General features: G+C 49.6%; 1 protein-coding gene across 1 annotated transcript in view; it reads left to right on the top strand.

The window, feature by feature from the left end:
* Window positions 1-133: 133 nt before the first annotated feature.
* ide (insulin-degrading enzyme) overlaps window positions 134-27,369 on the top strand; it is a 27,408-nt gene continuing 172 nt past the window's right edge. The window contains exons 1-24 of the mRNA XM_060073807.1: window positions 134-282; window positions 1,549-1,733; window positions 2,208-2,415; window positions 5,026-5,195; window positions 7,098-7,220; window positions 9,370-9,482; window positions 9,861-10,023; window positions 10,308-10,400; window positions 10,804-10,895; window positions 11,835-11,915; window positions 12,535-12,638; window positions 13,819-13,921; window positions 14,199-14,321; window positions 14,749-14,831; window positions 15,273-15,417; window positions 17,592-17,702; window positions 18,054-18,174; window positions 19,607-19,698; window positions 20,623-20,734; window positions 22,793-22,960; window positions 25,005-25,277; window positions 26,155-26,216; window positions 27,052-27,126; window positions 27,220-27,281. Of these exons, the coding sequence (XP_059929790.1) occupies window positions 197-282; window positions 1,549-1,733; window positions 2,208-2,415; window positions 5,026-5,195; window positions 7,098-7,220; window positions 9,370-9,482; window positions 9,861-10,023; window positions 10,308-10,400; window positions 10,804-10,895; window positions 11,835-11,915; window positions 12,535-12,638; window positions 13,819-13,921; window positions 14,199-14,321; window positions 14,749-14,831; window positions 15,273-15,417; window positions 17,592-17,702; window positions 18,054-18,174; window positions 19,607-19,698; window positions 20,623-20,734; window positions 22,793-22,960; window positions 25,005-25,277; window positions 26,155-26,216; window positions 27,052-27,126; window positions 27,220-27,281 (2,948 nt within the window). The 5' untranslated portion in view covers window positions 134-196. The remainder of the gene's footprint in view (window positions 283-1,548; window positions 1,734-2,207; window positions 2,416-5,025; window positions 5,196-7,097; window positions 7,221-9,369; window positions 9,483-9,860; window positions 10,024-10,307; window positions 10,401-10,803; window positions 10,896-11,834; window positions 11,916-12,534; window positions 12,639-13,818; window positions 13,922-14,198; window positions 14,322-14,748; window positions 14,832-15,272; window positions 15,418-17,591; window positions 17,703-18,053; window positions 18,175-19,606; window positions 19,699-20,622; window positions 20,735-22,792; window positions 22,961-25,004; window positions 25,278-26,154; window positions 26,217-27,051; window positions 27,127-27,219; window positions 27,282-27,369) is intronic.

Here is a 27,369-nt window from a genome sequence, read left to right as displayed (position 1 = left end):
AACCATAAAGAGTCCCCGTTCTGCGTTTCCCGTCGATTTATTTGCTGATAATAGATCATTTTATGAACGAGTACTAATATACATTTATTAATAATCCAATTTATTGTATCAATCGTTTGGTTCTGGCATCGTCTCCTTTAGTCTTTTAAAAATGGCGCTCTGAAATCGAGGATTTTGTTATCCATGGGTCCGAAGTATGTTTCAGCGCATTCACCGATCGGCCCAGTTTACCAGAAATATTTTGCCGGCGGTGAAGAGTCTCTACGTTAAACAGGATTCTAGGTAAGTATTTGCGACCAAAACTGCGTAGCCTTGGAAAATATTATACGCACCTTGTGATATGACTAACTAGCATGCTAGCTGGCCAGCGAGGTGACATTTGGTGGGCTGATAAGACTCGTTAGAGCCGGCATGTTAACCAAGAGCTGCTACCAAACACACCCGTTAGCTTTGTTGCTACATTGGGTCAGGTTATGGTGATGGGAGGCAATTTAGTCTATCTGCAAAATAGTAGATGCGACCAATATGTTCTACGTATTGCGTAACAGTTTAAAGATATATCATGGAAAACAAAACTGTTGTCCAGGATAGTGTTAGATTGTAGTACATGTTGCACAAGGCCAGCGTGACTCCCAGTCACATCCGTGTAACGCTGAAGTCTCTCATCCATCAAGCGTCTTCTGGTACATGTTGCACTAGGCCATGACTCCCACTGAAAGCCGAGTTAATCTTGATGTGTGGACGCCAGGTTCCCCCACACTTTATGTGTATTAAGTTAACGTTACCATTTCACGTGACCCTGCATGATCCCCGATATTATCAATAAATTGTATTTCTAGACTAAGCTTATTCTCATTACCACTGAGATGAATAAGTTTAGTTTAGTTTTTTTTTTTTAAACCCATGCCTGACATTTTCTTAAGTGAACGTGACGGCAAGAGATATACTTTCTTTGCCTTTGTCTGAGCAATCGACTGGTAGCCCGTCCGCAATTGTTCAAGTGTTAATCTCACCCCCAGGCAATTGCATGCATTGATACTATGTTAATGAAAAACAGCATGCATCATTGCATGCAAACGTTGAGAGTAATGCCCCAACAGCATAAACCATTCGTCAATGGCATGTAAGGAAGCTTAACAGCAACTACTCTCCTAGTAATGTGTTGCCAGGTGTATGGTCTTGCTCCAGAGTTTGGCTGAATTTCCAGTTGACTGAATTCTGCAATCTGCTCAGCCCCTTGCGGACAGTCTGTAGACTACTCTCAGTGAGGGCTCTGCCATGAGTTGGGGCCTAAAGTTGGTATTGGTGTATGTATCTGTATGTGTCAGTCTGTCTGTTAAGAACGTAATGACTTTTGTCATCAACGCATGCTGCACCCTACAACAACATCAAATAAATCGAGGTCATCGTGTTGGTCATTACGACCAACCAAGTCGGTTGCCGACCGACTTGGTTACGAGAGTAGACGCGGCTAGTAATCAGAGCATGCTGGTCAACATCGCTGCACTCGTCGTGGGACTGGGAGCTCACATGCGTGCTTGTCTGCAGGCTTGTGTCGTCCTTGCCCCTCAGAATGACCGACCCGGCCGTGAAGAGGGTTGTGAGGGACATCATCCGCTCCCCTGAAGACAAGCGGCTGTACCGGGGCCTGGAGTTCACCAACGGGCTGCGGGCCCTACTCATCAGCGACCCCACTACAGACAAATCCTCTGCCGCCATGGATGTCCAAATAGGTAATACTTTAATAAGCGTAGGCGTGGATGTGTATGTTTTAATTTTTACCCCTTTTTAAATTGGTCATACATTTTTATTCTGTTTTCATTTGACTTCCTGTTCATTTATTTTAAATATAAATTACAATGATTTTCTTTTTGGTACTTGCCAGGAAAGTGTCTTTCTTTCAATGAGACTTGTATTCATATACATATTCATTCTCCCATCCAATTTTGTGTGCTGATAAAGGCCGTGACATTTGACGAGAACGCAAATAAAACAAGTGTCACGCTGTGCTGTGTCTTAAACTCGCTGCATTGATTACTCTCGTTGATGAAAGGAAGGGAGTGAAAAATGCCAATCTTGCTGCTAAAATCCGCAGCGCTGCAGCCCTGAGCCGGGTCAGCGAGTTTCAGGCCTTAATTGTACTCTTTTCTCTGCCCACCTCTTTCTTCCTTCTGTTCCTCGTTTTCTCTTCCTTCCTTATTTCACAGGTTCGTTATCGGACCCTTCCAACATCTCTGGGCTGGCCCACTTCTGTGAGCACATGCTGTTCCTCGGCACAGAGAAGTACCCCAAGGAGAACGAATACAGCCAGTTCCTCAGCGAGCACGCCGGCAGCTCCAACGCCTTCACCAGCGGCGAGCACACCAACTACTACTTTGACGTGTCCCATGAGCACCTGGAAGGAGCCCTCGACAGGTAACCCACACGGGCGGGCTGGGAGACCTGTTGCCTTGAAGTATGGCTTGAATACAATTCTGGTCTTTGCTGGCTTCACTAAAACATCCATTACTAATGTAATTTGGCGGAATCACTTTGTGCTTATCCTGCCTAATGGCACGTTGTTGATTCCCAACAACCAGGGTGCGATATTGCCGTTGTTCACATTTGTGTCAGGGGTGTGCGATACTGCTGCAGTTTAATGCCGCGTTTCCACTGCAGGGTGCGGAACGGATCGGATCGCAAAGGTGCGGTAGGGAGGGGGCAGTATAGCCCAGCTCAGTTCCGAGGTCGCGTTTCCACCGCCGACAGTACCCTTTTTGGTAGGCCGGATGTCGATCGCCGCGGCAGCTACGTAAACATCGTAAACAACGTCTTCCTCCCCAAGAATGCAGACGAACGTCTCCACCTCCTTGTTCGCCCAAGCAAGCGTTTTACGCGACATGTTAATTGTAAAGAATAATACCTCGAGGCTACTGTTTGTTTGTTTTTATCCCTGCGTCACCCGGAAGTGACGATTCTGTCGACCAATCAACGGAGGGGGTGTGTAGCTAGAATTTCCCGGGACCCTTTCGTCTCGTTTTCGGTACCCCAACGGAGGAGTCCCGAGAACGACGCCAGAACGGGTACGGCAAAGTCCGGGTCATGCCCACTTTTGGCGGTGGAAACGCGACCCGATCCGCACCTATCCGATCCGTTCCGCACCCTGCAGTGGAAACGCGCCATAAGAGGCTTGCGACTACGATGATTTGGTCCACGAGCCCAGTGTTGTCTTTTAAGGTCACCCATACCTTTCTCATTCCTATTTCTGAACCAAAGGTGTTGCCTTTACTGGGCCCTGTGCCAAAAAGCTACATTTCTTTGTTAAACGGAATGGTTTAGATAAAGATTTCCGTGTTATTCTCTGTGGCAACACCTTTGGTGATGAGCACTGATATTTCCCAGAGATCCAATATTATTTTTTTGCCATGACACCAAGTTTGTATCATTTATATTCCTGTGACGGAAGGGCTTTCATCAGTGGGCAATAGGCTCATTCACTAGGGTATTCCCTCGTTCGGCGATGGATGGCTTAACGGACATTTATCTATGAAAATCTTGGAGATAGCCTCGTTCAGTCAGACTTCAGGCGAGGCCACCCAATGTGTTTTCATATAGCAAGATAAGAATATTCTCATAGCACTTTAACAAATGAACGAGGTTCATGAACGAGGAATCAAGGCTGAGTCATCATCGCAGGGTGTTGCACAATGCACACCGAAAGAAACATTTCCAACCTAAAGAACAGGACACGCAGGTCAAGGAAAACCTGATATTTTCTGGTTCCAGGCGTGCTTGTGGTTGTGTTTTGGATGTGACAGTCATCATCAGATCATGTCGTTTGTGGTGTATTGTTTTTGTTTTCTAAGGCACAGGAACTAGGGTGTGCCACTATGCAAAATGTGTGCGGACATGAGCGGTAGGTTTCGTTTTAAATATGTAATGAAGTTCTCAATGGTGTGGACTTCTCTCGCACTGTTTCTGGTTACCAAGACCAGTCTCGTATAGCACACACACACACACACACACACACACACACACACACACACACACACACACACACACACACACACACACACACACACACACACACACACACACACACACACACACACACACACACACACACCCCTTGATAGCCACCCAAGAGAGTGGTAGTGTGTGAGGGAGGTAGTGTCTGAAATGAGCCTGTGGTTGAGATTACCTTACCTACTTCTCCATGTATGAGTGTCTGCTGTGTGCCCCCCCCCTCCTGATTAGCAGGTATGCTCCAGGAAGCTAGCAGCACCCTAGGGGGAGAGTACAGAGACGGTAGAATGAGATGATGAAAGATTGATGACACTGCTGAATCAATGTGACAATTTTATGAATTGTGTCATAAATCCCGATGGGCATTTATTCTAAATGTACGTCAGTGGTTTCAGAAGAAAGAATCTATAAATGGTGCTGCCTGGAACATTTCATTAAATATCACAATCAAGATTTTAGTCGGGTCTTTGCATACATGTGTCTAATATATCTCAACAGGCTCTAACATCTACTATCATTAGTGTGGTATTGGATGCACATATGTCACAGAGCGGTTCAATGGTATGGGTTGGTTCTGTCATCCTTTGTTATTCGCTCTGCCCAGGTGATGTTATCTGGCCAGCTGGATCAGGTGTTCAGTGACATGCCGCGGCTCATCACTGTGCGCAGACATGCAAATAGTTGCTTTGTTTTCAGTCGGTCATTGACGATTTGAATGCCAGTCGCCCACATTTGCCACTTATGCAAAGATTATTCCTCCTTGCTCCTTATCTATTATTTCTTCATCTGCACTGCCTGGCACAGCAGCAGATGTAGACAAACCCGGACCAGGATTTGGAACAAATAAAAACTGGAATATAATCAACAAACCACACAATGGCCCCGAGTTGCAACTTAAAACTTAAATACCTGTGACTCAAGTAGACTTGGCCCTAAAACGTTGTTGTTATTAAGGTTTGAACAGTTCTTCCTGTGCCTCTAGTAGACTTTGCCCTCTAACTCCATGTTGTTGTCATTTAGGTTCGCACAGTTCTTCCTGTGCCCGCTTTTTGACGAGAGCTGCAAGGACCGGGAGGTCAATGCCGTGGACTCTGAGCACGAGAAGAACCTGATGAATGACGCCTGGAGGCTGTTCCAGCTGGAGAAGGCCACGGGCAACCCCGATCATCCCTTCAGCAAGTTTGGAACAGGTACTCGCTGAACTAAACGCGCACGGTGGCCTCGCACAGCCAGAGAACCTGGACTTCTGGCTTTCTTCTGCATGTGGTCTCCTCTCCTTTGATCTTCGGCTACTTTGCACCTTATTTTTACAAGCCCTTTTTAGGCACAATCCCATTTCTACCCCTTACCCCTTCCCCTTCCCCCTTCAAAACAAGGGGGAGGGGTAAGGGGTAGAAATGGGATTGGGCCTTAAGCTGTCGGCCATTCCGTTTCGTTCGGCATGTTCAAAGTGCTGCGCCATGGACAGCCGCCATGCACTTCAAATCAGTGCCCGCTGAGAGCCAAATCGGTGCCGACTCGGCCCCTGGCCCCCCGCCCAGCATAGCCAGCTGATGGCAGCATTGAGTCATCCAGGACGTATCCTCCTGCTCAGAACAATATGGGATCTGACAAGTTGTGAAAGTCGTGCACTTTAAAGGCACTGGATCGCCACGCCGAACCTGGCTAGTGATCTGAGGCACTCCCGCCCTCGGAGAACCTTAAGTGAGAACAGTGAGGCGAGGGTAAACAATGGGCCTGACAGCGGCTGAAACTCAACGCGGGTGAAGGTTCACCCAGGGGCCGCCCGGCAACCCAACCAAGGCTAGTGTCGCGTTCGGCTTGGACGTGGAGAAAGTGGCTCCCGAGGGAAGCAGCCCGGCCAGGGCCCCTCTGAGTCTGAACGGGGCGCTCTGCCTCCTTTAGGGCTTCATGCCCTCAGTCGTACCGTCCTGCAGTCCTCCCTGACCTCTGAGTTGTTGCTGCCTCTATACTTCCTCCGTGTCCGTCCGTCCGCCTGTCCGTCCGTCCGTCCTCCCCACCCAACTGTCCTGATTCCTCTTTTAGGCGAAGGCTGCACGATATTTGAAAATAATGACATTGCAATACTGTTCTTTGAGATGCATCAAAATAAAGTAATAATTGATTTCATGCCTACTTTTCAGGCATCAGATGCAATACAATAACTTGTATTGTCCATCAAGGCAGCGGACACATTTTTCATAAACCTTGAAAGCTTTAGAACATTGTGAAAAACGTTTATAATACACAATGATGCACTCGTTAAACATGTAGCTATTAAAGATCGGTTGGCATAGTTGATGGAACACTGCGCTTTGTATTCCCTTAAACGAGAGTTCAAATTAAGGTCAGGCCTCTTTAGTAGGCCTGTAGGGTTAGTCGGACGTAAACCTCGCGCATTCCTTATTTGCGTTGACCGCGTAGCTCCCTGTGTTTGTGACATTATTCTCTAGTTTATCATTTGCTGGTCTCCTAACTATGACAACAATGCTACTGTGGCTATGCCAATGTGTGGAGTCTGTGTGTGCTGCCCTTGTCAGCTCGCTCATGGGAGGAAGCAGGCCGATCCATGTATTCATTATCAATCTGGTGTGACATTCACAAATGCACTGGGCGGATCGTTGTTAAAACCAACCCGTGATGCATTGTCTGAAATCAATTATATTTTTTTTATTATTAGCTACTCGTGTATTTTTTACTTGCAAATGCAAGTAAAAAATAAAATGCCTTCAATGTAGTGCCCTGTTTAAACGACGGGCCTGTCTCACAGATCAGTCATGGTAACTAAGAGCCGTGTGAACATGATGCGTTTGGGTTAATTGGTCTGACTCGGCCACTTAACCGAGCGTGGCCCTGTGATGTGAATATCTTACACCAGTCTAGATTTGTTTATATTTGGGTTATCATGAAGTGGAGGCGATTCATCTCATGTGAACACGACTCAAGCATAAATAAATGCATTTGCTGTTAGTGGTTATTAACCGGGACATGGCCTCAGAACTAATGCTTTCCTGTATGTGTGTGGGTTGGCGGGGAGAGTGTTTTGGAGAAAGACAACTCTTAAATGATCGATTGTTCTTTTGTTTTTAAAGGGAACAAACTGACCTTGGAGACGCGGCCGTCCAAGGAGGGCGTTGACATCCGGCAGGAGCTGCTGAAGTTCCACTCGACCTACTACTCGTCTAACCTCATGGGTCTCTGCGTGCTAGGGAGAGGTGAGGAGAGGGGCAGAGGTCACAGGGGGAAGGGTTTGAGTGGTGAGGAGGGGGGAGAGATCACAGGGGGAAAGGGTTTGAGGAGAGGGGAGAGATCACAGGGGGGAGGGTTTGAGGAGAAGGGAGAGATCACAGGGGGAAGGGTTTGAGTGGTGAGGAGAAGGGAGAGATCACAGGGGGAAGCGGTTTGAGGGAGACTGGTTGACCCTGGGATGAGATGAGAATAATGGGCCAACTATCTCTTCCTGCCTCGTCTCCCCTGGCACTCTGATTCACAGGAGGGGCCCACGTTGCTGCTCTGTGCCCCTTGACCTTAGGGTCCTTGTAATGGACAGCAGTGCCTGGCCAGAGGATGCATGGTTTGGATAATGTCTGAGATGTGTAGTCTGAAAGGCACCGGTAGCTGGCTTCTATTGCAGTAGCTGTGGTTATTTCACTGCGTCGGTTGTGTCCTCCTGGGTCTTTTCTGTTCTTCACTCCGGCCCAGGTTTAAATAGAGGGACATAATACTGTGATTTATGGGCCCATTCAGGAAACAATAGTGGTGTGTCTTACGTTGAGAAGAAATTTGCCCATTTGTCATGATTGACTGAGCACTAACATCAAATCGATGTCAAACACGGGTTGTTTTGGATCACCCGTCCGGTAGGTTTATGTATGTTGTCTATAATTGAATCATTCAGAACCAGGATAACCGTAAAAAGGCAGAGGCAATAACCTGTTTGTCATTTGTCGGTTTGTTGCTTTGTTTGTGCTTTGGTTTGTCTTTTAATGGAGAGTCTCTCCAAGCCGGCCATTTCACCTGATCTCGGTTATCAGTAAATAAAAGAAGATGGAGGGGGTTTATTTGAAAGATTAACCCTTTGGTTTTTATCCGGGGACAATGGTGCAAATCATAATTTCACTGGCTCACTTTTACTCTTTTCCATCACATCTACCTTGAGCACAAAATGCAGAAAATTTGCTGAGTCACTTATGAATGGTACAGCGGTTCCATTTGAGACCCTTAGCCTTTCTTGCTAATCAGTTAGCATCAAGACAAAGATGTTTTTGTTGTTGACTGAGTGAAAGTGGGTGACGTTTTCTATCACTCATATTCTTGTCGAGCAATTGAGTCATTTCCCTGGTTAAAAATAAACCAAAAAACTAGCGAGTCATGACGGGATCATAAACCAGGGTTTATAAATGCTATCAAGCCCACGCTTTAGCCTCCAAACGTGGTCACCCACCAACCTTTTTGATTGATTATGGAGTACAAAGACTTGCAGGCCTGATCGGCTGTGATTCATTGGCTAGTGTGATATGCTGAGTCACACAGAATGAAGATGAATTCATGGCTTTTTGCATTTAGACCATTTGACTTGAGTATCAGATGGATGCATTTCAAAAATAAAATCATGCCCTTAACTCTGCCATGGCATGGGTCCAACCATTTTTATTTTGTTTGGATGTGACGAGGTTAGTGAGACCAACGCCAGAGTCCTAAAAGCCGAATGCCAAACATAGACTTTGGCATTCAAAGTGAATTTCCCAAAAATGGAATCAGGCTAAAGTATGCCGGTGATGAAGCATATTTCAAATGGCAGAGCCTCATGGGTAAAGACGTGTGGGAGACTGCACTTTCAGGGTTCTCATAACAAACCTTGCGTGTAATTGCCAGCATTTCTTATTCAGTAAAACAAGGGTTGAGGTAATTACTTGTTGGGATCTTATTCACATTGCATGCCACGGGGGATGCGTGCATGGATGGGTATTCGGGCTATTTTCACTATTTTTGAAGTGAATATTACAGATGAAGCCAAATAAAAGTCGAACATTGGAAGTCCTTTATGGGTTGCGGCTTTAAACCATGGGTTCAAAGAGCTGCTTTAAAGGTGTCGTCACCAGTTTGGTTTTATATGGCATTGCTAGTTCCTGTAATGTCTGTCGTCTGCACCAACAGACCACCATACAGACGGCGAGTTTGGATGGTTTTCCGAAGACGGGAATACACCGTGTATAGAAGCTTTGCTCTCCGCACAGTAATGCTGGGTGCAAACGCACTAATCCTTTAAAAAAAAGAAATCTCATTAGCATGTAGCTCGTGTCCCTGAACCCCCCCGGATGACGAGCTGTACTTTCATGTCTTTCTTTTTCTCGTGTTTTGCAGAATCTCTGGAGGACCTGACCTCCATGGTGGTGAAGCTTTTCGGAGAGGTGGAGAACAAGAACGTCCCCGTCCCGGAGTTCCCCGAGCATCCCTTCCAGGAGCAGCACCTCAGGGTGAGCCCACCTACCCCCCCCCACCGCCTAGAACCCTGCCCCCCCCTGGGACTTCATACACTTTGATCTGTGGGCCGACACCAGTAGGAGGCAGGGTCAGCTCCCGGAAGATGGGGTTGGGTACCGGTCTGAAGTGTGGCCCGGTCTGGAGGAAGGCTGAGTGGACAATGGCAAGCCCTCGCTTACCATCCAGAAAGCTAGTGGTTGTTAAAACGTTATGTATAAATCCCTCATTTATATTTAGGTGGAGTAGGAATAGAATCGTGATTATTTTGCAATATGTTCAGCTGCAGCTGTGACGCCTTTTTAAAAAGGGAATCATTTTTATTTTGGTAATTACATCATTGACCTTTTTTTTTTCTTTGCTTTCCAAAATAGCAATTCTACAAAGTCGTCCCCATCAAGGACATCAGGAACCTGTACGTGACGTTCCCCATCCCCGACCTGCAGCAGTACTACAAGTCCAACCCCGGGCACTATCTGGGCCACCTGATTGGCCACGAGGGACCAGGAAGTCTCTTATCGGAGCTCAAGTCTAAAGGTAGGCCGCAGAGTTGACGATAGTGAAAGTAAAAACAGAAAGGTTATGAACAATATGTGTAAAGCAGGGTGTGTTTAGGAATGAGGGTACTCCTGCTCACTGTTGGTCTAGGCTTTCATTTGCCATGAAAACAAAGTACATTTAAAATGTTTAATTAATTGTGTTAATGATATCATTGTTTGGTGTACTTAATACAAAAGTTGTATTTCAGTTCACACAATGTTAATAATCAAGACACGTGTGTACTGTTGGAAGCCTTTAAAAGTTGAACCTGTGTGTGTCAGGCTGGGTGAACACGCTGGTGGGCGGGCAGAAGGAGGGAGCCAGAGGCTTCATGTTCTTCATCATCAACGTGGACCTGACCGAGGAAGGCCTTCGTAAGTAGCTCGCATGTCCCCACCCAGCCATCACTTCACCCATCACTTCATCCATCCCTTCATCCATCCATCCATCCATCCATCCATCCATCCATCCATCCATCCATCACTTCATCCATCCCTTCATCCCTCCATTCACCCATCCAGAGGACCGCTACTGAGAGCCAGGGGGGTCTAGTCAGTGGTTGGGAGAGGGGGGGGGGGGGGGGGGGGGGGTCCCAGTTGAGAGGTCCAGAGCCTTGGGTCGACCAGGAGTTATCCTGAGATACATTTGACTTTTGTTAACAGGCGTACGCTAAATGATTAGTTTGTGGCTTGAGCTAGTACCGGTGACAAACAGCCGTGTTATTAGTGTGCATGTTAACCTTTAGTGTGTGTGTGTGTGTGTGTGTGTTGGTTCCAGTGCACGTGGACGACATCATCTTCCACATGTTCCAGTACATCACCAAGCTGCGCACGGAGGGCCCTCAGGAGTGGGTGTTCCAGGAGTGCAAGGTGGGGGTGTCAGTGTCATCTGGGCGTGAGCCCCACAGAGCAGCCTAACGGGGTTGCGATGTCAGCCTGCATGCGTCACAGTATTTCGTATTGTCAGGGAACCGGTTTGTGATGTACTTGTTGAGGGTCAGGCACATACTTATCTTTATGCTAGCAGGATAATATCTTAATTTGACGATGCACCTTGAATTCGCTTCACCCTGAAGGTCTTATCCGGGGACAAGGGAGCAAATCACTTCTTTCTCTGCCTTGATCGCCCGATGCAGAAAAGAAGCATAGTCACCTAGAGTTTTCATGAATGCTCGAGTGGTCCAATTTAAGACCTTAAGCGTTTCTTCCTAACCAGTTGGCAAAAGAAAAAGCTGTTTTTGGCTCTGTCTGTCTCTCCCTGACTCTGTGTCTGTCTCTCTCTCTCCTCTCTGTGTCTCTGTCTCTCTCTCCCTCTCTCTGTGCCTCTCTCTGTGTGTGTCTGTCTCTGTCTCTGTCTCTGTCTCTCTCTCTGTGTCTCTGTCTCTCTGTCTGTCTGTCTGTCTGTCTGTCTGTCTGTCTGTCTGTCTGTCTGTCTGTCTGTCTGTCCCTCTCCCCCCTTCTCTCTCTGTCTGTCTGTCTCTCTGTCTGTCTGTCCCTCTCCCCCTTCTCTCTCTGTCTCTCTCTCTCTGTCTGTCTCTCCCTCTCCCCCCTTCTCTCTCTGTCTCTCTCTCTCTGTCTGTCTCTCCCTCTCCCCCCTTCTCTCTCTGTCTCTCTCTCTCTGTCTGTCTCTCCCTCTCCCCCCTTCTCTCTCTGTCTCTCTCTCTCTGTCTGTCTCTCCCTCTCCCCCCTTCTCTCTCTGTCTCTCTGTCTCTCTCTCTCTGTCTGTCTGTCTGTCTGTCTCTCTGTCTCTCTCTCTCTCTCTGTGTCTCCCTCTCCCCCCTTCTCTCTCTGTCTCTGTCTATCTCTCAGGACTTGAATAACGTGGCCTTCCGGTTCAAGGACAAGGAGCGTCCCCGTGGATACACGTCCAAAGTAGCCGGTCTTCTGCACGTAGGTTCTTTGGTTACCACCCGTTACCATGGTCACGCAGCCCGAGCGTGCTGCCTTCAGTGGCTGATGTCACCCAGGTCTAGTCTGGAGTGCTCCCAGACAGCGCCCTGCATGCGCAGCACGGCGAGCCAGAATTAGAACCGATCCCCAGAGTCCCACCGGTGCTTCTGTAGCCGGGCTCTCATGGTTTGGTTATGTAACACCACTGCTGGGAGGACAATAGCGTTGTCCCCGACTTCACCCCTAAAAAGTACCGTTTTAATTGCATTGCAAAGATAGGATAAATGTTGTCTGGGACCTACACACTGTAGGCAATTATTCTGAATGCCTCATTTCCCCCTCTTAGCTGTCATTAAATTCCTAGCATTCGATCAGTGCAGAAGCAGAGCAGAATAATGGCATAACAACTTAGTTTATAAAGCGCTTGTATTCTTAAAAGTGCTTCACAGTTGGGCACGTATTCCAATTAAACACCGCAGCGTTGGAGTATATTCTACCTAACTTGAACACAAAAGTGAGATAAAGACCAACAGTTTATTTATTTCCCATCTACCCTTTACTTATTGTTAACAGTCCAACAGGAAGCCGTGGTCTGAATGAGTTTTCTGTTTCCTTGCAGTACTACCCGCTGGAGGACACGTTGGCGGCGGAGTACCTGCTGGATGACTTCCGGCCAGACCTGATCGAGATGGTGCTGGATAAGCTGAGACCGGAGCACGTCAGGTGAGGTTCACGCAGGCCTCCTGGATGACGCGGGAGGCCTCTGTCATTCAGGGGTTGGACCAAATCCTGGCTATGGAGTACCACAATGTCCAAGTACTGGGATGTGCTCGACCAACGGGTTGGTAAGGGTAGATGTGGTCCGAAGGGCTGATTAAGGTCCCACGTCGACACGAGGGGGTTTTATGGACCCCTTACGTCCTTGCGGACCATCCTAGCGTCAAACGCAAGGGCCTGACGCGCGCCTCCCACAAATTTCAACCTCCAATAGAGGCGACGTAGCAGCAAGGCCTGTGATTGGTCCACTAACTAAAACCCGAACCACAAAGGGTCAGAACATTGAAATGTTTTCTTTAGCAACATGATAGTTGCCCTTCAGGGACGGTTTGGAGCTTCCTACAAAATGTGCAGGGGAAATGTTTTTTCTTTCCTCAAGTGTTTTATTTTGTGTTCCGTCTTATTTTCTTGAGTGTCTCTGACCTTTCGTGGTGCTACCAGCGTAACTCCACACCATCTTCCCTTTAGAAGATAAGACGTCGTGTTCTGCTTCTCATGCCTTGTCCGACAAAATGCTGTATCACTGTGATGTCTCTGTGAAAGAGCTTTTCAATTTCCGTGTGTGTGTGTGCGTGTGTGTGTGTTCCTAAAATGGATGGCCTTTCCGATTTTCTGCTTGTGTACTCGCCAATAAATGTGCAGTCCTATCCGTAGGATATTGTAATACATAAATCAGTCCATTGCCCCGTTTCTGCAGACAAAGCATTTTTATGTAGTTATTTTATTCTTTGTGCTGACATGTAGACATTTCCTGTAGGTAGTTTAAACCTTTGTATGGTTTCATTTATACTGGTTTCATTCAGAATGTCGTTTTCTGATTATCAAGCGATTAATGTCAGCCCCTCCCCCTCTTCTGTGATTGATTGGACCCCTGCTGTCAGTCTGCGACCATCGATCAAGGATTCCCCACATTTCCAAGGGCAATCGGACCTCTAAACATAGCTCATGCATTAAAGGCAGAGCATGCATTAGCAATCTCTAGATCTGCCCTCCAGAATATTTATAGGAGGACTCTTGGGGGGCCGGTATCACGGGGAAAGCGATCCAACGATGGAAACCCGAGCCGTTTATTGAAGAGCGTCTTGGTGTTTGTCCTTAACGTGACGTGACCCTCCCTCCCTTCCAGGGTGGCGGTGGTCTCCAAGTCGTTTGAGGGCCAGACGGACAAGAAGGAGGAATGGTACGGCACAGAGTACAAGCAGGAGGCCATCGCAGAAGAGGTGCTGCAGGTGAGTGGGTCCTGGCTGGAGTCCAACCTGTCCACGCATACGGAGGGTGTTGATCACACGTCACACGATGCACCTCCTGTGTGACCGGCTTCCATCCATTATGCTCTCTGAAGGCTGGGATAAGATAAGGAGTTGAGGGTTTGGCTACGGGTTTATGATACATCTGTCGGCGGTGTTTTTAAATGCAGTCAAAGTTCAGTCATGTAGTTTCCCCACACAATTGTGTATTTCTTTTTTTTACCTCTTAATGCCTTCACTCTCGCTTCTCTCTCGACAGAAATGGGCGAGTGCGGACGTCAACGGAAAGTTCAAGCTGCCCATGAAGAACGAGTTCATCCCCACCAGCTTCGAGATCTACCCCCTTGAAAAGGACCCCCCGCCCGTCCCCACTTTAATCAAGGCAAGCCGTGCCCCCCCCCCCCCCCCAATACGCCGCACCTTCTACTACAGTATCAAAGTGGAGTCACTCCTGGTTAACAACAAGACGTATAAATAAACCGCAATTCCCAGGGAGCATCCGTGCTTCGGGGCCCTTTTGATATGGTGATGGCGGTTTGAGCGTTTTGTTGCTCTCGTGGCTTTAGATTCAGACTGGGTATGCTGTTCTCCTATTGGGGCACACAAGTGGCTTTTAACTGGGCCCCCTGTTGAGTTCTGAAGCTCCTTGAAAGGGTGCATTCTGATGGGTCGATATCAAAGGAAACCAACCCTTGAATTCTCGCTCATGCAGAATGCTGCCGTGTCCTTTCATGTGAAGTTCTTATTATACTTATTTTGAGCATGCGTAGTTCTTGCATATTAACGTTGTTTTGTTGTGTTTTCTTTAGGACACTGCCATGAGCAAGGTGTGGTTCAAACAGGATGATAAGTTCTTCCTGCCCAAAGCCTGCCTGAACTTTGAGTTCTTCAGGTAAGTCGAGGCCGCGTGGCCTGGCCCCTGTGAGCTTCATCTGACTGCATGGGGTAGAACCTGATCTTTATGATAACGGGTTAACAAATATATTGATCGTTTATCTGATCACATCCAGATAAGGATCCGGTAACCACTATAAGGCAGTTTACGACTACACGTGGCTCTGCACAGGTTATCCTAAAGCAAGAGGTGGTTGAACACCGTTTACACTTAGCGACTTGAACTTAAAAGTACTTTCTTGTAAGTCAAATGTCTCTTTGGCTTGACCTCTGCCAATATCAACATGTGGTGTTCCGGATTAAAACTGTATTCCTGAAATCCTTGGGCCCTGCTAAACCAAGGAATCTCAGCAACCACTTTTGGTCGACATATTAATTTGTACGGCTGTCTGGTGGTCTGTGTGCCCGGGAGACTCACCTGCTGCCGTTGTCCCTACAGCCCCTTTGCCTACGTGGACCCCTTGCACTGTAACATGGCCTATTTATACCTGGAGCTCCTCAAAGACTCCCTCAACGAGTATGCATATGCAGCCGAGCTGGCCGGCTTGAACTATGACCTCCAAAACACCATCTATGGGATGTATGTAAGTATTCAACCCCATGCCTCCATCATCCTCACCCCGACTCTCCCCCTGGCTTCTCAACCACGTTGGGCTCAAAAGGGGTTCCAACAACAAGGGTATTGTACTTAGTTTGGTCTTAATGGGAGCCCAGTCGGCCTCTACTGGTCCCTCGGTTCTCGGCTCTCCCTCCTCCACGTCCGTTCGCGAGCGCTAGAACCGAGCGGTTTAAATCAGGGAATGTTCAAACGCGGATGGTATCTCAAGGCGTTTCTCGTGCCCCTTTTTGGTTTTGTTTTGGTCTTGTGTTTCCGTCTCGCCGGTCAGCAGGGCTGCATATACATACTCTCTCTCCCCGTCCACGGTCAGTCTTACCTCGCTCTCTCCTCCTCATCAGCCCTCCTACCTCCCCCCCATCGGCTGGCTGTTTGTAATCCTCTCTCCCTCTCCATCTCTCCCCCCCCATCAGTCGCTACCTGTACACAGACCCCCAGCACTGCAACATGACCCACCTGTTTCTCAGGTTGTTGAGGGATGATTTAAGAGAGTATACGTTTGCAGCCCGCCTGGCCGGTGTGGCCTACACTGTGACCTCGGGGATGAATGCCCTGTTTGTAAGTACACCCCCCCCCCCCACACACTACCTCAACCTCCTGGCCCCCCCCCCTGGTCCTACCTGCCTGGGGGGCCCGTGGGGGGGCAGCAGTCTGCCGGGCTCTGGAGGCCTGGTGGAGGTGTGTGCGGCACTGGTTTGTGTGATCATTTGTTTTTGGGCGGGTGGGGCTTATTTTGCTACTACGACTTTTCCCCGCTTGTGAGTGATGTGCGTTGTTCCACTTGCCTAGTTGAGAAGAAGTCCCCCCCCCCCCCCCCCCCCCCCAATCCTAGAGTGTCTCTCGGTTGACGTGCCGCTTCATTCTACTTCTGCGCGTTCGCATGCATCTAGATCTACTGCCTTACCCTCCTCTGGTTATCATCGACGCTACATCACTCGGATCGGAGCATGCCACATTAGCCGTGATGCTACATCACTCAGGTCGGATTGGCCCACAGTACGCTACATTAGCCTCGCGCCGCGGCATCACTGTCGGCCTGACAGCGTACATTGGGCTCTGCTCCTTAAGGATGTATGCGTGGCGGATGCTAACGGAGCTAAATCCTTCAACCCGTCCGTGCTAACGGACGTCTAGAGCTGGGGAGGAGCGGGAGAACACGCCCGCCGGAGGCAGCCTCCTTCAAATCCTGGATGCTTCTTCTTCCTCCTCACCCAGATGCATTATGTTCCGAGTGCACTGCCAGTATCTCAATGTCAAGACGGTGGGAGAGCAGCAGCCCGCAGCACCTCCAGGCATCTAGGGCAGCAGCAGCAGCAGCAGACACGCCCATCTCTGCTGAGTCAGGATTAGGGGGAGGGGGGGGAATGACGGACGACGGACTGAAAACTTTTATGGAGGTGGAACTTTTATACACAAGAATTGAGTGGGAATGGTCGTTTCCCATTGGGTCGGCTTAACTCTCAATTATCATCAATCATCAATTATTTCCAAATCCTGCGACGTGAGCAACATAACGGAATGCACCCATTCTCTCTGATCGTCGAACCGTGGCCCGTCTCAGGTCCTTCACGACTAACTCTGTGGAGATGGTCCCCATTCGTGGTCCCCTCCATCTTCCATCGCTCTGATACATCTATATATTCTTTGCCAGGCTGCACGGTGTGCCCACGTGTGTTCTCTGTTGCCAGTGTTTGCTACAAATCATCTTAATGGAGCCGTTTTTTACACCAGTGTTTTTATAGCCGTGTGAGCGATGAGTCTCCTCTGGCGGAGAGAAGACTCAAAATGGCGGCTTGCGATTGACCTGAGTCAGCAGAACGCGTTCCGCTGTCGGCCAGGGCCGCTTGTCAAGGGCGATGATGTCTGGGGAGATGGGTTTACGGGCGGCCATGCGCACCGGGAGGACGTTCAGAGGCTGGGTTGGGGTTACTGAGCGCCCCGAGGTCTGAGTGACGTTAAGGAAGGGACGGTCTGGTTTGAACCGACCGAGCAGACCTGAATACGCTACAGTTTGTGCTCTGATGGCCGTTATTACTCTGCCTGAGGTCCCTACTCATGTTTTCATATATTTCTGTATTTAAAAAGACTGAAGTGTCCCTTTTAATGTTGGCTGTCACTCACTGGTGGTGTTTTCCCGGCCAGCTGTCTGTGAAGGGCTACAACGACAAGCAGCACATCCTGTTGCAGAAGATCGTGGAGAAGATGACCACCTTCGAGATCGACGAGAAGCGCTTCGACATCATCAAAGAAGCGGTAACCACCTCCCCTTTATTTGTGTAGCACCTTTCATACACGGAATGCAGCTCAAAGTGAGTCACATTTTAAAAGATTCAACACAATCAGGAACATTTAATACAATATTCAAGGAAAAATTTAAAAAGGAAAAATGCCCCAACCCGTCCTCTATTGCTAAGCGCTCTCATATTTAGGTTTTGTTTTTAGATCTTTTTTTTAACGATCTCCACCGAGCTCGCCTGCCTGATGTACCGAGGCAGGGTGTTCCATCGCTGTAAGCCCTGGAGCCCTTCTGTGTGGAGCCGTCTGACAGGTCTGCGTTGTCCCCGATGTGACGTCCCTCTGTGTGTCCCCCCCCCCCCCCCCCAGTACATGCGGTCCCTGAACAACTTCCGGGCGGAGCAGCCCCACCAGCACGCCATGTACTACCTCCGCCTGCTCATGACCGAGGTGGCCTGGACCAAAGACGAGCTGCGGGAGTCTCTGGAGGGTAGGACCCCCTCTTCACCCCCCCCCCCCCCCCTCAGCCATACCGGCCTCGCTCTGTTCTCCAGGCCGTGTTCACACACAGCGGTCCACGTTCATTCTCGGTTTGTCCGATCCTAATGGGTTAGGCTCCCACGACATGCCACGAGCCGTTTTGAAAATCGGCCCCCTTATGACATCACAAGTGGGCGTGTCCACGCCCACTTGTGATGTCATAAGGGGGCCGATTTTCAAAACGGCTTCTAACGGCTAACTCCCACCTGGGGGCATGTCACGGGACCGTTTTAAGGTAACAGGAAACACCCCCATGATCCGATCAGGTCAAAAGTTCGATCAACCTCCACCTCCCAATCCGCTGGGTAGAACGACAACACTCGAGTCATTTCCAAGCAACCCTCCCGTGACGCGTCAGAAATGTAGCGCATGATCACATTGTCACACCGCAGCGTGCAGGCTGTGTCATGTGCCGGAGCGGCATTCCGCCACATGCCTGTCACAGGAGGGTTGGCATGCCGACGTGGAGCATGCGTCAGCACGGGGACATGAGGCCGTGAAGAACCCGGCCTGGGTGTGACGGGTCGCGGTGCCCGTGTGTCTTTGCGTCACGATGCAGCTCGGTGGGGAAGAAGACGCTGGGTTTGCTGTTGCATCGTTGCGTCTCTGCAGAGAGTCGTGTTCTGGTGATGCATGGATTATACATTAGGAGTATACATTATTATGGATGGGAGATTAGACGTACCGCATGGGTTTGTTTTTTCGGTTACCCAAAACCCTTGTATTTGTTATTCGGAAACTAAATCTGCTGTATACAAAATGACAAACGCCAGTAATGGAATAGAGTAGGCTCTTAGTCGCTATGGTAACAAGTGGGGCGTCCAATAAATCCGGTAAATTAAACTATTTCCTGGCTGAAAGAACATCAGTAACTAAAGCTACAATGGCCGGTATTTATATCCTGGTATCATCTTCTCTGTTGTCCTCATTTGACCAAACACACCCTTCCATTACCGAGCGGGGGGTCCAGGCTCTTAGTGCCCCCCCCCTATAGTTTGGAGTATGTGTGTTCACTCACACACTCGTTCTCTTATCCTCAACTCAACCCGAGCTCCTGGTACGGTTTGCAACACTCCTGCAATCTAGGTCAGACTTTCATGAATTTCAATAAGGTGTGTGTGTGTGTGTGTGTGTGTGTGTGTGTGTGTGTGTGTGTGTGTGTGTGTGTGTGTGTGTGTGTGTGTGTGTGTGTGTGTGTGTGTGTGTGTGTGTGTGTGTGTGTGTTAAAATATTGCCACTAACCTCTATTTTTGTGATTATAAATGTGGGAAAAATAACTGTTCCTTACCAACGTCCTTTGTGTCTTTTTTGGGGGGGGGGAAATCCTGTGCTAATTGCGAGTCTCTGTGATTGATTGCTCTTGTCGGCGATGTGTATTCCAGATGTCACTCTCCCACGCCTCAAAGCCTTCATACCGCAACTGTTGTCACGGTTACATATCGAAGCCCTTCTCCATGGCAACATCACCAAGGAGGTAGGTCTTTAAGCTCTTTAACTAAGTCGTTTTATTTCCTCTGTCACTACTGGGGGGGTGGGGGCTTGTTTTTAGCTGCTCGTTTTTAGCTGCTCGTTTTTAGCTGCTCTCGTCTGACGGCTCGTCAACGGGGGAGTTCTGACACGTCTAGCCGCCGCATAAACGGCCTCCTCAGGGGACGAATCAGACGACAGCAGACCCCTTTAATCTGCTCTGTCGGCGCCGCCTCCACCAGCGGCCGCGGCTGTGAACGCTCCCATAAGATTCGTCCAGAAGTTCCGCGCTGTCGCCTCCCCAGAAGCGCTTAAAGGTGACGCTCGTCACGGTCTGCCAGGGGTGACCCGATTGAATCAGCCTCGGTTCTTGGCGATGCTCTGCCCGGTCGCCATGGCGACCGTGGCTCTGGAGCGGGCGCTGCCCAGAGACCCGTGTCGGGGAGACGGTGATGTGCAGCTCTGTGGGCAGCCGGCCGGTCCTGTAGCCGTCACCCCTCCAGCCGGAGCGAGGGAGATGTGGGGGTCGGACGCTTTTAAATTATAACAGGCGCTGCAGGTCCCGATGTCGACCCATTCTTCTTTTTACTCAACCGTTCGTTCACTAAGTTTATGTATGCTTCACATGCAAATATGACTTAAAAAGGGGGTTGTCTTCTATGAATCAACTTCTCAAGCCATATTTGCATGTTCAGCATTCATAAACCTAATGAATAAAAGGTTGAGTCAAACAAAACTAAGATGGTTTATGTACGCTGAACATGCAAATATGGCTTGAGAAGGTGAGGGACTAATATAAATGTAAATAACATCCCAAGCTTTGAACGCTGAACAGCATCGCTGGTGAACGACGTACTGCATCAGCCCAGTAGTGCACCCTGATATCACGACTCGTGTACTGACTGCCCTCTCTTGGCCCCGGTCTCCCCAGTCCGCGCTGGGCATGATGCAGCTGCTGGAGGACTCCCTCATCGAGCAGGCTCACACCAAGCCCCTCCTTCCCAGCCAGCTGATTCGCTACCGGGAGGTGCAGGTGCCCGACGGTAGGTCAAACGCCCGCCCTTGCGTTCGTCTCCACGGCAACCCGTTAGAAAGGGATTAACACGACTTTTGACAGATATCACGATAGGCTTGTCACTTCAGAATACCGTCGTGGCGTCTTGCTGAAGCGTAGTACGTTGAAGTGGAAAGAGTGGAATCGAAGGCGGTTCCCTACCTGGGACGTTTCAAACCTCCTGTTTTGATTAATTTAGACTTTGAAAAGTGGGGCTCACTATAAGTGTACCTCTTAACGTCATGGTGATACGTTAAGAGGTACAAGAAAAGGGGTACAAAAGGGGTACAAGAAAAAAGAAAGAAAAGGGGGTATCATCTTAATAACCCCCCCCCTTCTTTCTTTTTTCTTTTTTGAAGGACAAGCTTCCCCATTGGTCCAGTCGCCGACTGTCACTTTGTTTTATCAGTGTTTGCCGCACTGCCCTTGGAGCTGAGTCAGGGGACGGCTGTGCCCCCCCCCCCCCAGACAGTCACGTCCACTGCCCCCCTGCACTAAGATAACTGCCGATGTGCACCGCACACCCCGAGCACCTGATACTATATCCACACCCGTCCCGTCTGGGGCTCTCCGTTATGTCGGAGAGCCAGTGAGGGGTTTTCCGCAAGGATGACTTTACGTTGATGAGATTCCCAAAAGCTGAAGGGGGGGGGGGAAATGCAGTCAATGCAAAGTCATGAGACGGGTTTCTTTTTTTTTTCTTCTACTTCGTGAAAAAATGTATTCCTGCGAGTGCAGATAAAATAAAGTCCCATTTGGCAGCAGTCAGCAGAGAGAAACGGAGAGTAGTAAAAGTAGTTCAGACACCTCTGTCCTTCCGGAAGTGCCCCTGCTGTCCCCGTTCTGAACTGGGATCGTATTCCCGATATCTCCCACAGCAAAAGGGCTCCGTCTTAATAACATATTTACACTTAGTGCAGCCCGTCCGTCGGGCTGTCACAGCCTGCTTTTTTTTTTCTTCTTTTTCTTTTTAAACGGCACATTAATTATTCATCGTGTATTCTAGCCATGGGACATAAGAGCAGATTATGCACAGAAGAGTTATGTCTGAAGGGAGCCCCAGAATACTTAATTCCAAGTGAAAGAATTCATTTTCTTTCACTTGGAAGGAACATCTGCCTTTTTCCTTTTGTGAATCGCGCTCTGTGCCTGTGATTGGTCGCACAATGCCGATGAGCCAAAAATCAACTTCCAAAACGGAAGGCTGAATGGCTTGCTAATTTCAAACAGTTCTACTGATTAGTGCTGCCCATAGTTATTACTAATCCAATTATACCAATCCAAAGTGAATAATTCAATACGGTTACAAGCGCTCCTGTCACACTTTGATTCAAAGCACTGCTGATGGTAAGCATTTGACTTTGGCTGTACTTCAACAGCGAGTTTGTACAATCAGGACTCGCATTCTCAGTGGGAGTCTTGCTGTAAGAGTTGTGCAATAACCTAGTCCTACTGTTCACTCCCGCAAGAAGCCCAACGCCTACCTGCTCCGTAAAGGGGACGTTATCCCTCCAGGTGTCGGTGCGATTAGCCGTTACAAGCCGTTTTGAAAATGTGCACCTTCTGACATCACAGGCGGGCGTGTCCACCTGTGATGTGTGACGGACAGATGAGCAACGTTTGCTACAGTCCACTGGGTCGGCTGGTAGTACATTTTCCAAACGGCTTGTAATGGCTAATCAAAGTCCCACCTGGTGGTGTAATGTGTCCCCTCTAACGACCCGAGGACAAAGTCATCGTGAGCCCGGATAGACGCGTGTGCCGGATGCCAGTTAACGCTCCCCGTCGTTGTGTGTCTAATGTGTGTGTGTCTAACGTGTGTGTGTCTATTGTCTAACGTGTGTGTGTCTGTCTAACGTGTGTCTGTGTGTGTGTCTAACGTGTGTGTCTGTGTGTGTGTCTAACGTGTGTGTCTGTGTGTGTGTCTAACGTGTGTGTGTGTATTGTCTAACGTGTGTGTGTCTGTCTAACGTGTGTGTGTGTGTATTGTCTAACGTGTGTGTCTGTGTGTGTCTAACGTGTGTGTGTGCGCTTGCCGTCTGCTCAGGGGGGTGGTACGTCTACCAGCAGAAGAACGAGGTGCACAACAACTGCGGCATCGAGATCTACTACCAGACGGACATGCAGACGACCCGGGAGAACATGCTGCTGGAGCTCTTCTGCCAGATCATCTCGGAGCCCTGCTTCAACACGCTGCGCACCAAGGAGCAGCTGGGTGAGTGGGCCGCCCCCGCCGCTGGGCGCCGACCGACGGATCGGCGACCAGGATGTACAGACGGACGGATCAATAAATGTTCATTTTTTAAGTTGAGACTTGTTAACATTTGTTATCATCATTGTGTCATTTTTATGATGTAAACTGAAGGAGTAAAGTCAGTATCGACTCCAGATATCCAAAATAATCGGTATCGGCCCTAAAAGAAATCCATAACGTTAATCCCTGGCTACTGTAGTGAGCTACAGCCAAAGAATTATTTTAAAAAAAAGTTAAAGTAGAGAGAATTAAATGACAGCAAAAAAAATTGTCTAACTCGGGAGCCATGAGGCGCCCGCAGGCATATTTGATTTGATCCGTAAAACGATTGAGAAGATAATTGATACGATGAACAATATCCAAAGTAAAGTACGACTAACTGAATGCATGCCTCACTGCAAAATGTGTTCTGAGATGCAGTTTTAGGAAGCCTTGATTGGGTTGAAGAGGAGCTTCCTGTCTATCTGAACCTTTCATACGGTTCTGAATCGATTCATCACGATTCGATTCAATCTGCTCTTAAATAATGAAAAGGGCTCAACTGTGTTACAAAATACAAATGTACTTTATTTTTTCTCTTCATCTTAAACAGGTTTTAAGTGCAAACTTGTAAATTGGACAGTTTAAACTTGAGCTGTAAACAAAACTGTCAAGTCTCAAAAGTGCAATTTGGAAATTAGAAAGGAATTGCAAGTGAAAGCGTACTTGAACTACAACATTCCATCACTGCAAATTGCATAAAGGCATTGTTTATTAAAGTGCAAAAATAATAATAATGGTAAAAAAATAAAGGAATAAAATCGATCTCACGCCCTATGAATCGATATTGCCAAATGTAAATGAAGTCGATTCCATCTTTCCCCAGCCCTAATCAATACATCTGTCCCCCCCTAATCAATACATCTGTCCCCCCCTAATCAATACATCTGTCCCCCCCCTAATCAATACATCTGTCCCCCCCCTAATCAATACATCTGTCCCCCCCCTAATCAATACATCTGTCCCCCCCCTAATCAATACATCTGTCCCCCCCTAATCAATACATCTGTCCCCCCCCTAATCAATACATCTGTCCCCCCCCTAATCAATACATCTGTCCCCCCCCTAATCAATACATCTGTCCCCCCCTAATCAATACATCTGTCCCCCCCCTAATCAATACATCTGTCCCCCCCATATCAATACATCTGTCCCCCCCTAATCAATACATCTGTCCCCCCCCTAATCAATACATCTGTCCCCCCCCCTAATCAATACATCTGTCCCGTCCCCCTAATCAATACATCTGTCTGTCCCCCCCCTAATCAATACATCTGTCTGTCCCCCCCCCTAATCAATACATCTGTCTGTCCCCCCCCCTAATCAATACATCTGTCTGTCCCCCCCCCTAATCAATACATCTGTCCCGCCCCCCCCTAATCAATACATCTGTCCCCCCCCCTAATCAAAACATCTGTCTGTCCCCCTAGTCAATGCATCTGTCCCCCCCCTAATCAATACATCTGTCCCCCCCCCTAATCAATACATCTGTCTGTCCCCTAATCAATACATCTGTCCCCCCCCTAATCAATGCATCTGTCCCCCCCTAATCAATACATCTGTCCCCCCCCCTAATCAATACATCTGTCCCCCCCCCTAATCAATACATCTGTCCCCCCCCCTAATCAATACATCTGTCCCCCCCCTAATCAATACATCTGTCTGTCCCCCTAATCAATACATCTGTTCCCCCCCCCTAATCAATACATCTGTCTCCCCCCCCCCCTAATCAATACATCTGTCTGTCCCCCTAATCAATACATCTGTCCCCCCCCCCCCCCTAATCAATACATCTGTCCGTCCCCCTAATCAATACATCTGTCTGTCCCCCTAATCAATACATCTGTCCCCCCCCCCTAATCAATACATCTGTCCGTCCCCCTAATCAATACATCTGTCCCCCCCCCCCTAATCAATACATCTGTCCCCCCCCCTAATCAATACATCTGTCTGTCCTCCCCTCCAGGCTACATCGTGTTCAGCGGGCCGCGGCGGGCCAACGGCGTGCAGGGCCTGCGCTTCATCATCCAGTCGGAGAAGGCGCCGCACTACCTGGAGAGCCGCGTGGAGGCCTTCCTGGTCACCATGGAGACGGCGGTGGGCGAGATGAGTGACGAGGCGTTCCAGAAGCACATCCAGGCGCTCGCCATCCGCCGCCTCGACAAGCCCAAGAAGCTGGCGGCCGAGTGCGCCAAGTACTGGGGCGAGATCATCTCCCAGCAGTACAACTTCGACCGCGGTGAGGCCCCGCCCCCCGGGGCTCCGCCAACACTTCAGACGGGTTTTGGTTTTGGTTTTGGTTTTATTTTTGAAAAGTATTTTGATTTTTGACCAATCTTTTGAAAACAAAAATTAAAAAATATATATATTTTTTATTTTTACACGTACAGCACGTGTATACTATATGCACACATAATGTATACATAATATCCGGTTTGGTGATTTATTCTCTTATTTCAATCTATTCCGGAGCTGAAGATGAGCATGGGCAGCAGCCTTCCAGAGCGACAGTGATAAACATGGAATCAAGAAAAACACTTCCTCTCCCTCCCGCCCGCCCTCCCAGCAGTCTCTTCGGCGTGCTATTATGGGCTGTGAGGGGGAGGGAGGGGGTCGGTCACCCACTTATCTAGCGCCTCAGCGTTGGCACGGTAACCCACTGCCAAGTCATTGGTTGGGAAGTGCCGCGAGAGGAGGGGAGGGCTCGCGGTCTGGGCACACTTTGTATCGCCTTTACACTCGTGCACACGCACGCAATCACGCGCACGCAAACACGCGCGCACAAACGCATACACTTCTTTCCAAGGGCATGTGTGCTGGCACAGGTGTCCGGTAGCACACGCTGCACCCGGGGATTGGAAAGGCTGTCCTTGTTGTTGGAGAAACACGGGCGTCACTAATCTAGATAAAAGCATCCCGCCCAGAAGCAGCGCTGTGTTTCCGTAACGACCGGTGGAGGTTACCGTCGCGGGGACATTTTAGATGTCACGTTAAAACACGCTTTGACACAATTATAAATAAGACAAAGTGGACTGGAGTCCGACCCAGAGAACGGTGGTTCTGATACCTGGCGGGGGATCTGTCTTTAATTATTGTACTTGGTTTTTGTTTTCCAGATAATATTGAAGTGTCCTACCTGAAGACCTTAACGAAGGAGAATGTAATGCAGTTCTACCGGGTGAGTGGTGTGTGTGGCATGACGGGACGTTCACACACACACGCGCACGCACGCGCACGCACGCACGCGCACGCACGCACGCACGCACGCACGCACGCGCGCGCATGCGCGCATGACGTATAAAGGAGCCCAGCTCAACACACACACCTGGGGGGCGGTCCTTCACCTGGGGGGCGGTCCTTCACCTGGGGGGCGGTCCTTCACCTGGGGGGCGGTCCTTCACCTGGGGGGCGGTCCTTCACCTGGGGGGCGGTCCTTCACCTGGGGGGCGGTCCTTCACCTGGGGGGCGGTCCTTCACCTGGGGGGCGGTCCTTCACCTGGGGGGGCGGTCCTTCACCTGGGGGGGCGGTGGTTCACCTGGGGGGCGGTCCTTCACCTGGGGGGCGGTCCTTCACCTGGGGGGGCGGTCCTTCACCTGGGGGGCGGTGGTTCACCTGGGGGGCGGTGGTTCACCTGGGGGGCGGTGGTTCACCTGGGGGGCGGTCCTTCACCTGGGGGGGCGGTCCTTCACCTGGGGGGCGGTCCTTCACCTGGGGGGGCGGTCCTTCACCTGGGGGGGCGGTGGTTCACCGGGGGGGCGGTGGTTCACCTGGGGGGGCGGTCCTTCACCTGGGGGGCGGTCCTTCACCTGGGGGGCGGTCCTTCACCTGGGGGGCGGTCCTTCACCTGGGGGGGCGGTCCTTCACCTGGGGGGCGGTCCTTCACCTGGGGGGCGGTCCTTCACCTGGGGGGCGGTCCTTCACCTGGGGGGCGGTCCTTCACCTGGGCGTGTATAGCAGCCCTCCACTCGGGTCGTTCACGCCTTCGTCTCAACAACCTGCTGTGTGCTTCCAGGACCTGCTGGCCATGGACGCCCCCAGGAGGCACAAGGTGTCCGTCCACGTGCTGTCCAGAGAGATGGAGACCTGTGAGTCTGGGGCCCGGGGGGGGGTCTGTTCAGCTCCACTGCTGAGGTCTGAACCTTCTGACATCGAATGCTTCTGTCGTCTCCCCGTACAGGGTCCCGTCGTGGGAGAGTTCCCCGCCCAGAATGACATCGCCTTGGCCCCCGCCCCCTCCCTACCCTCGGTAAGAACCCCCCCCCCCCCCTTCCTTTTACCTTTTTTGCTGCCTTTTAATTTAGTCACAGCTGATGTGTGGACTCGTAGAATG

Source organism: Gadus macrocephalus, chromosome 15, assembly GCF_031168955.1.
Source record: "Gadus macrocephalus chromosome 15, ASM3116895v1".
NCBI classification, from domain to species: domain Eukaryota; kingdom Metazoa; phylum Chordata; class Actinopteri; order Gadiformes; family Gadidae; genus Gadus; species Gadus macrocephalus.
Note: the sequence above shows the minus strand (reverse complement) of the source record. Positions and strands in the feature narration are given on the sequence as shown.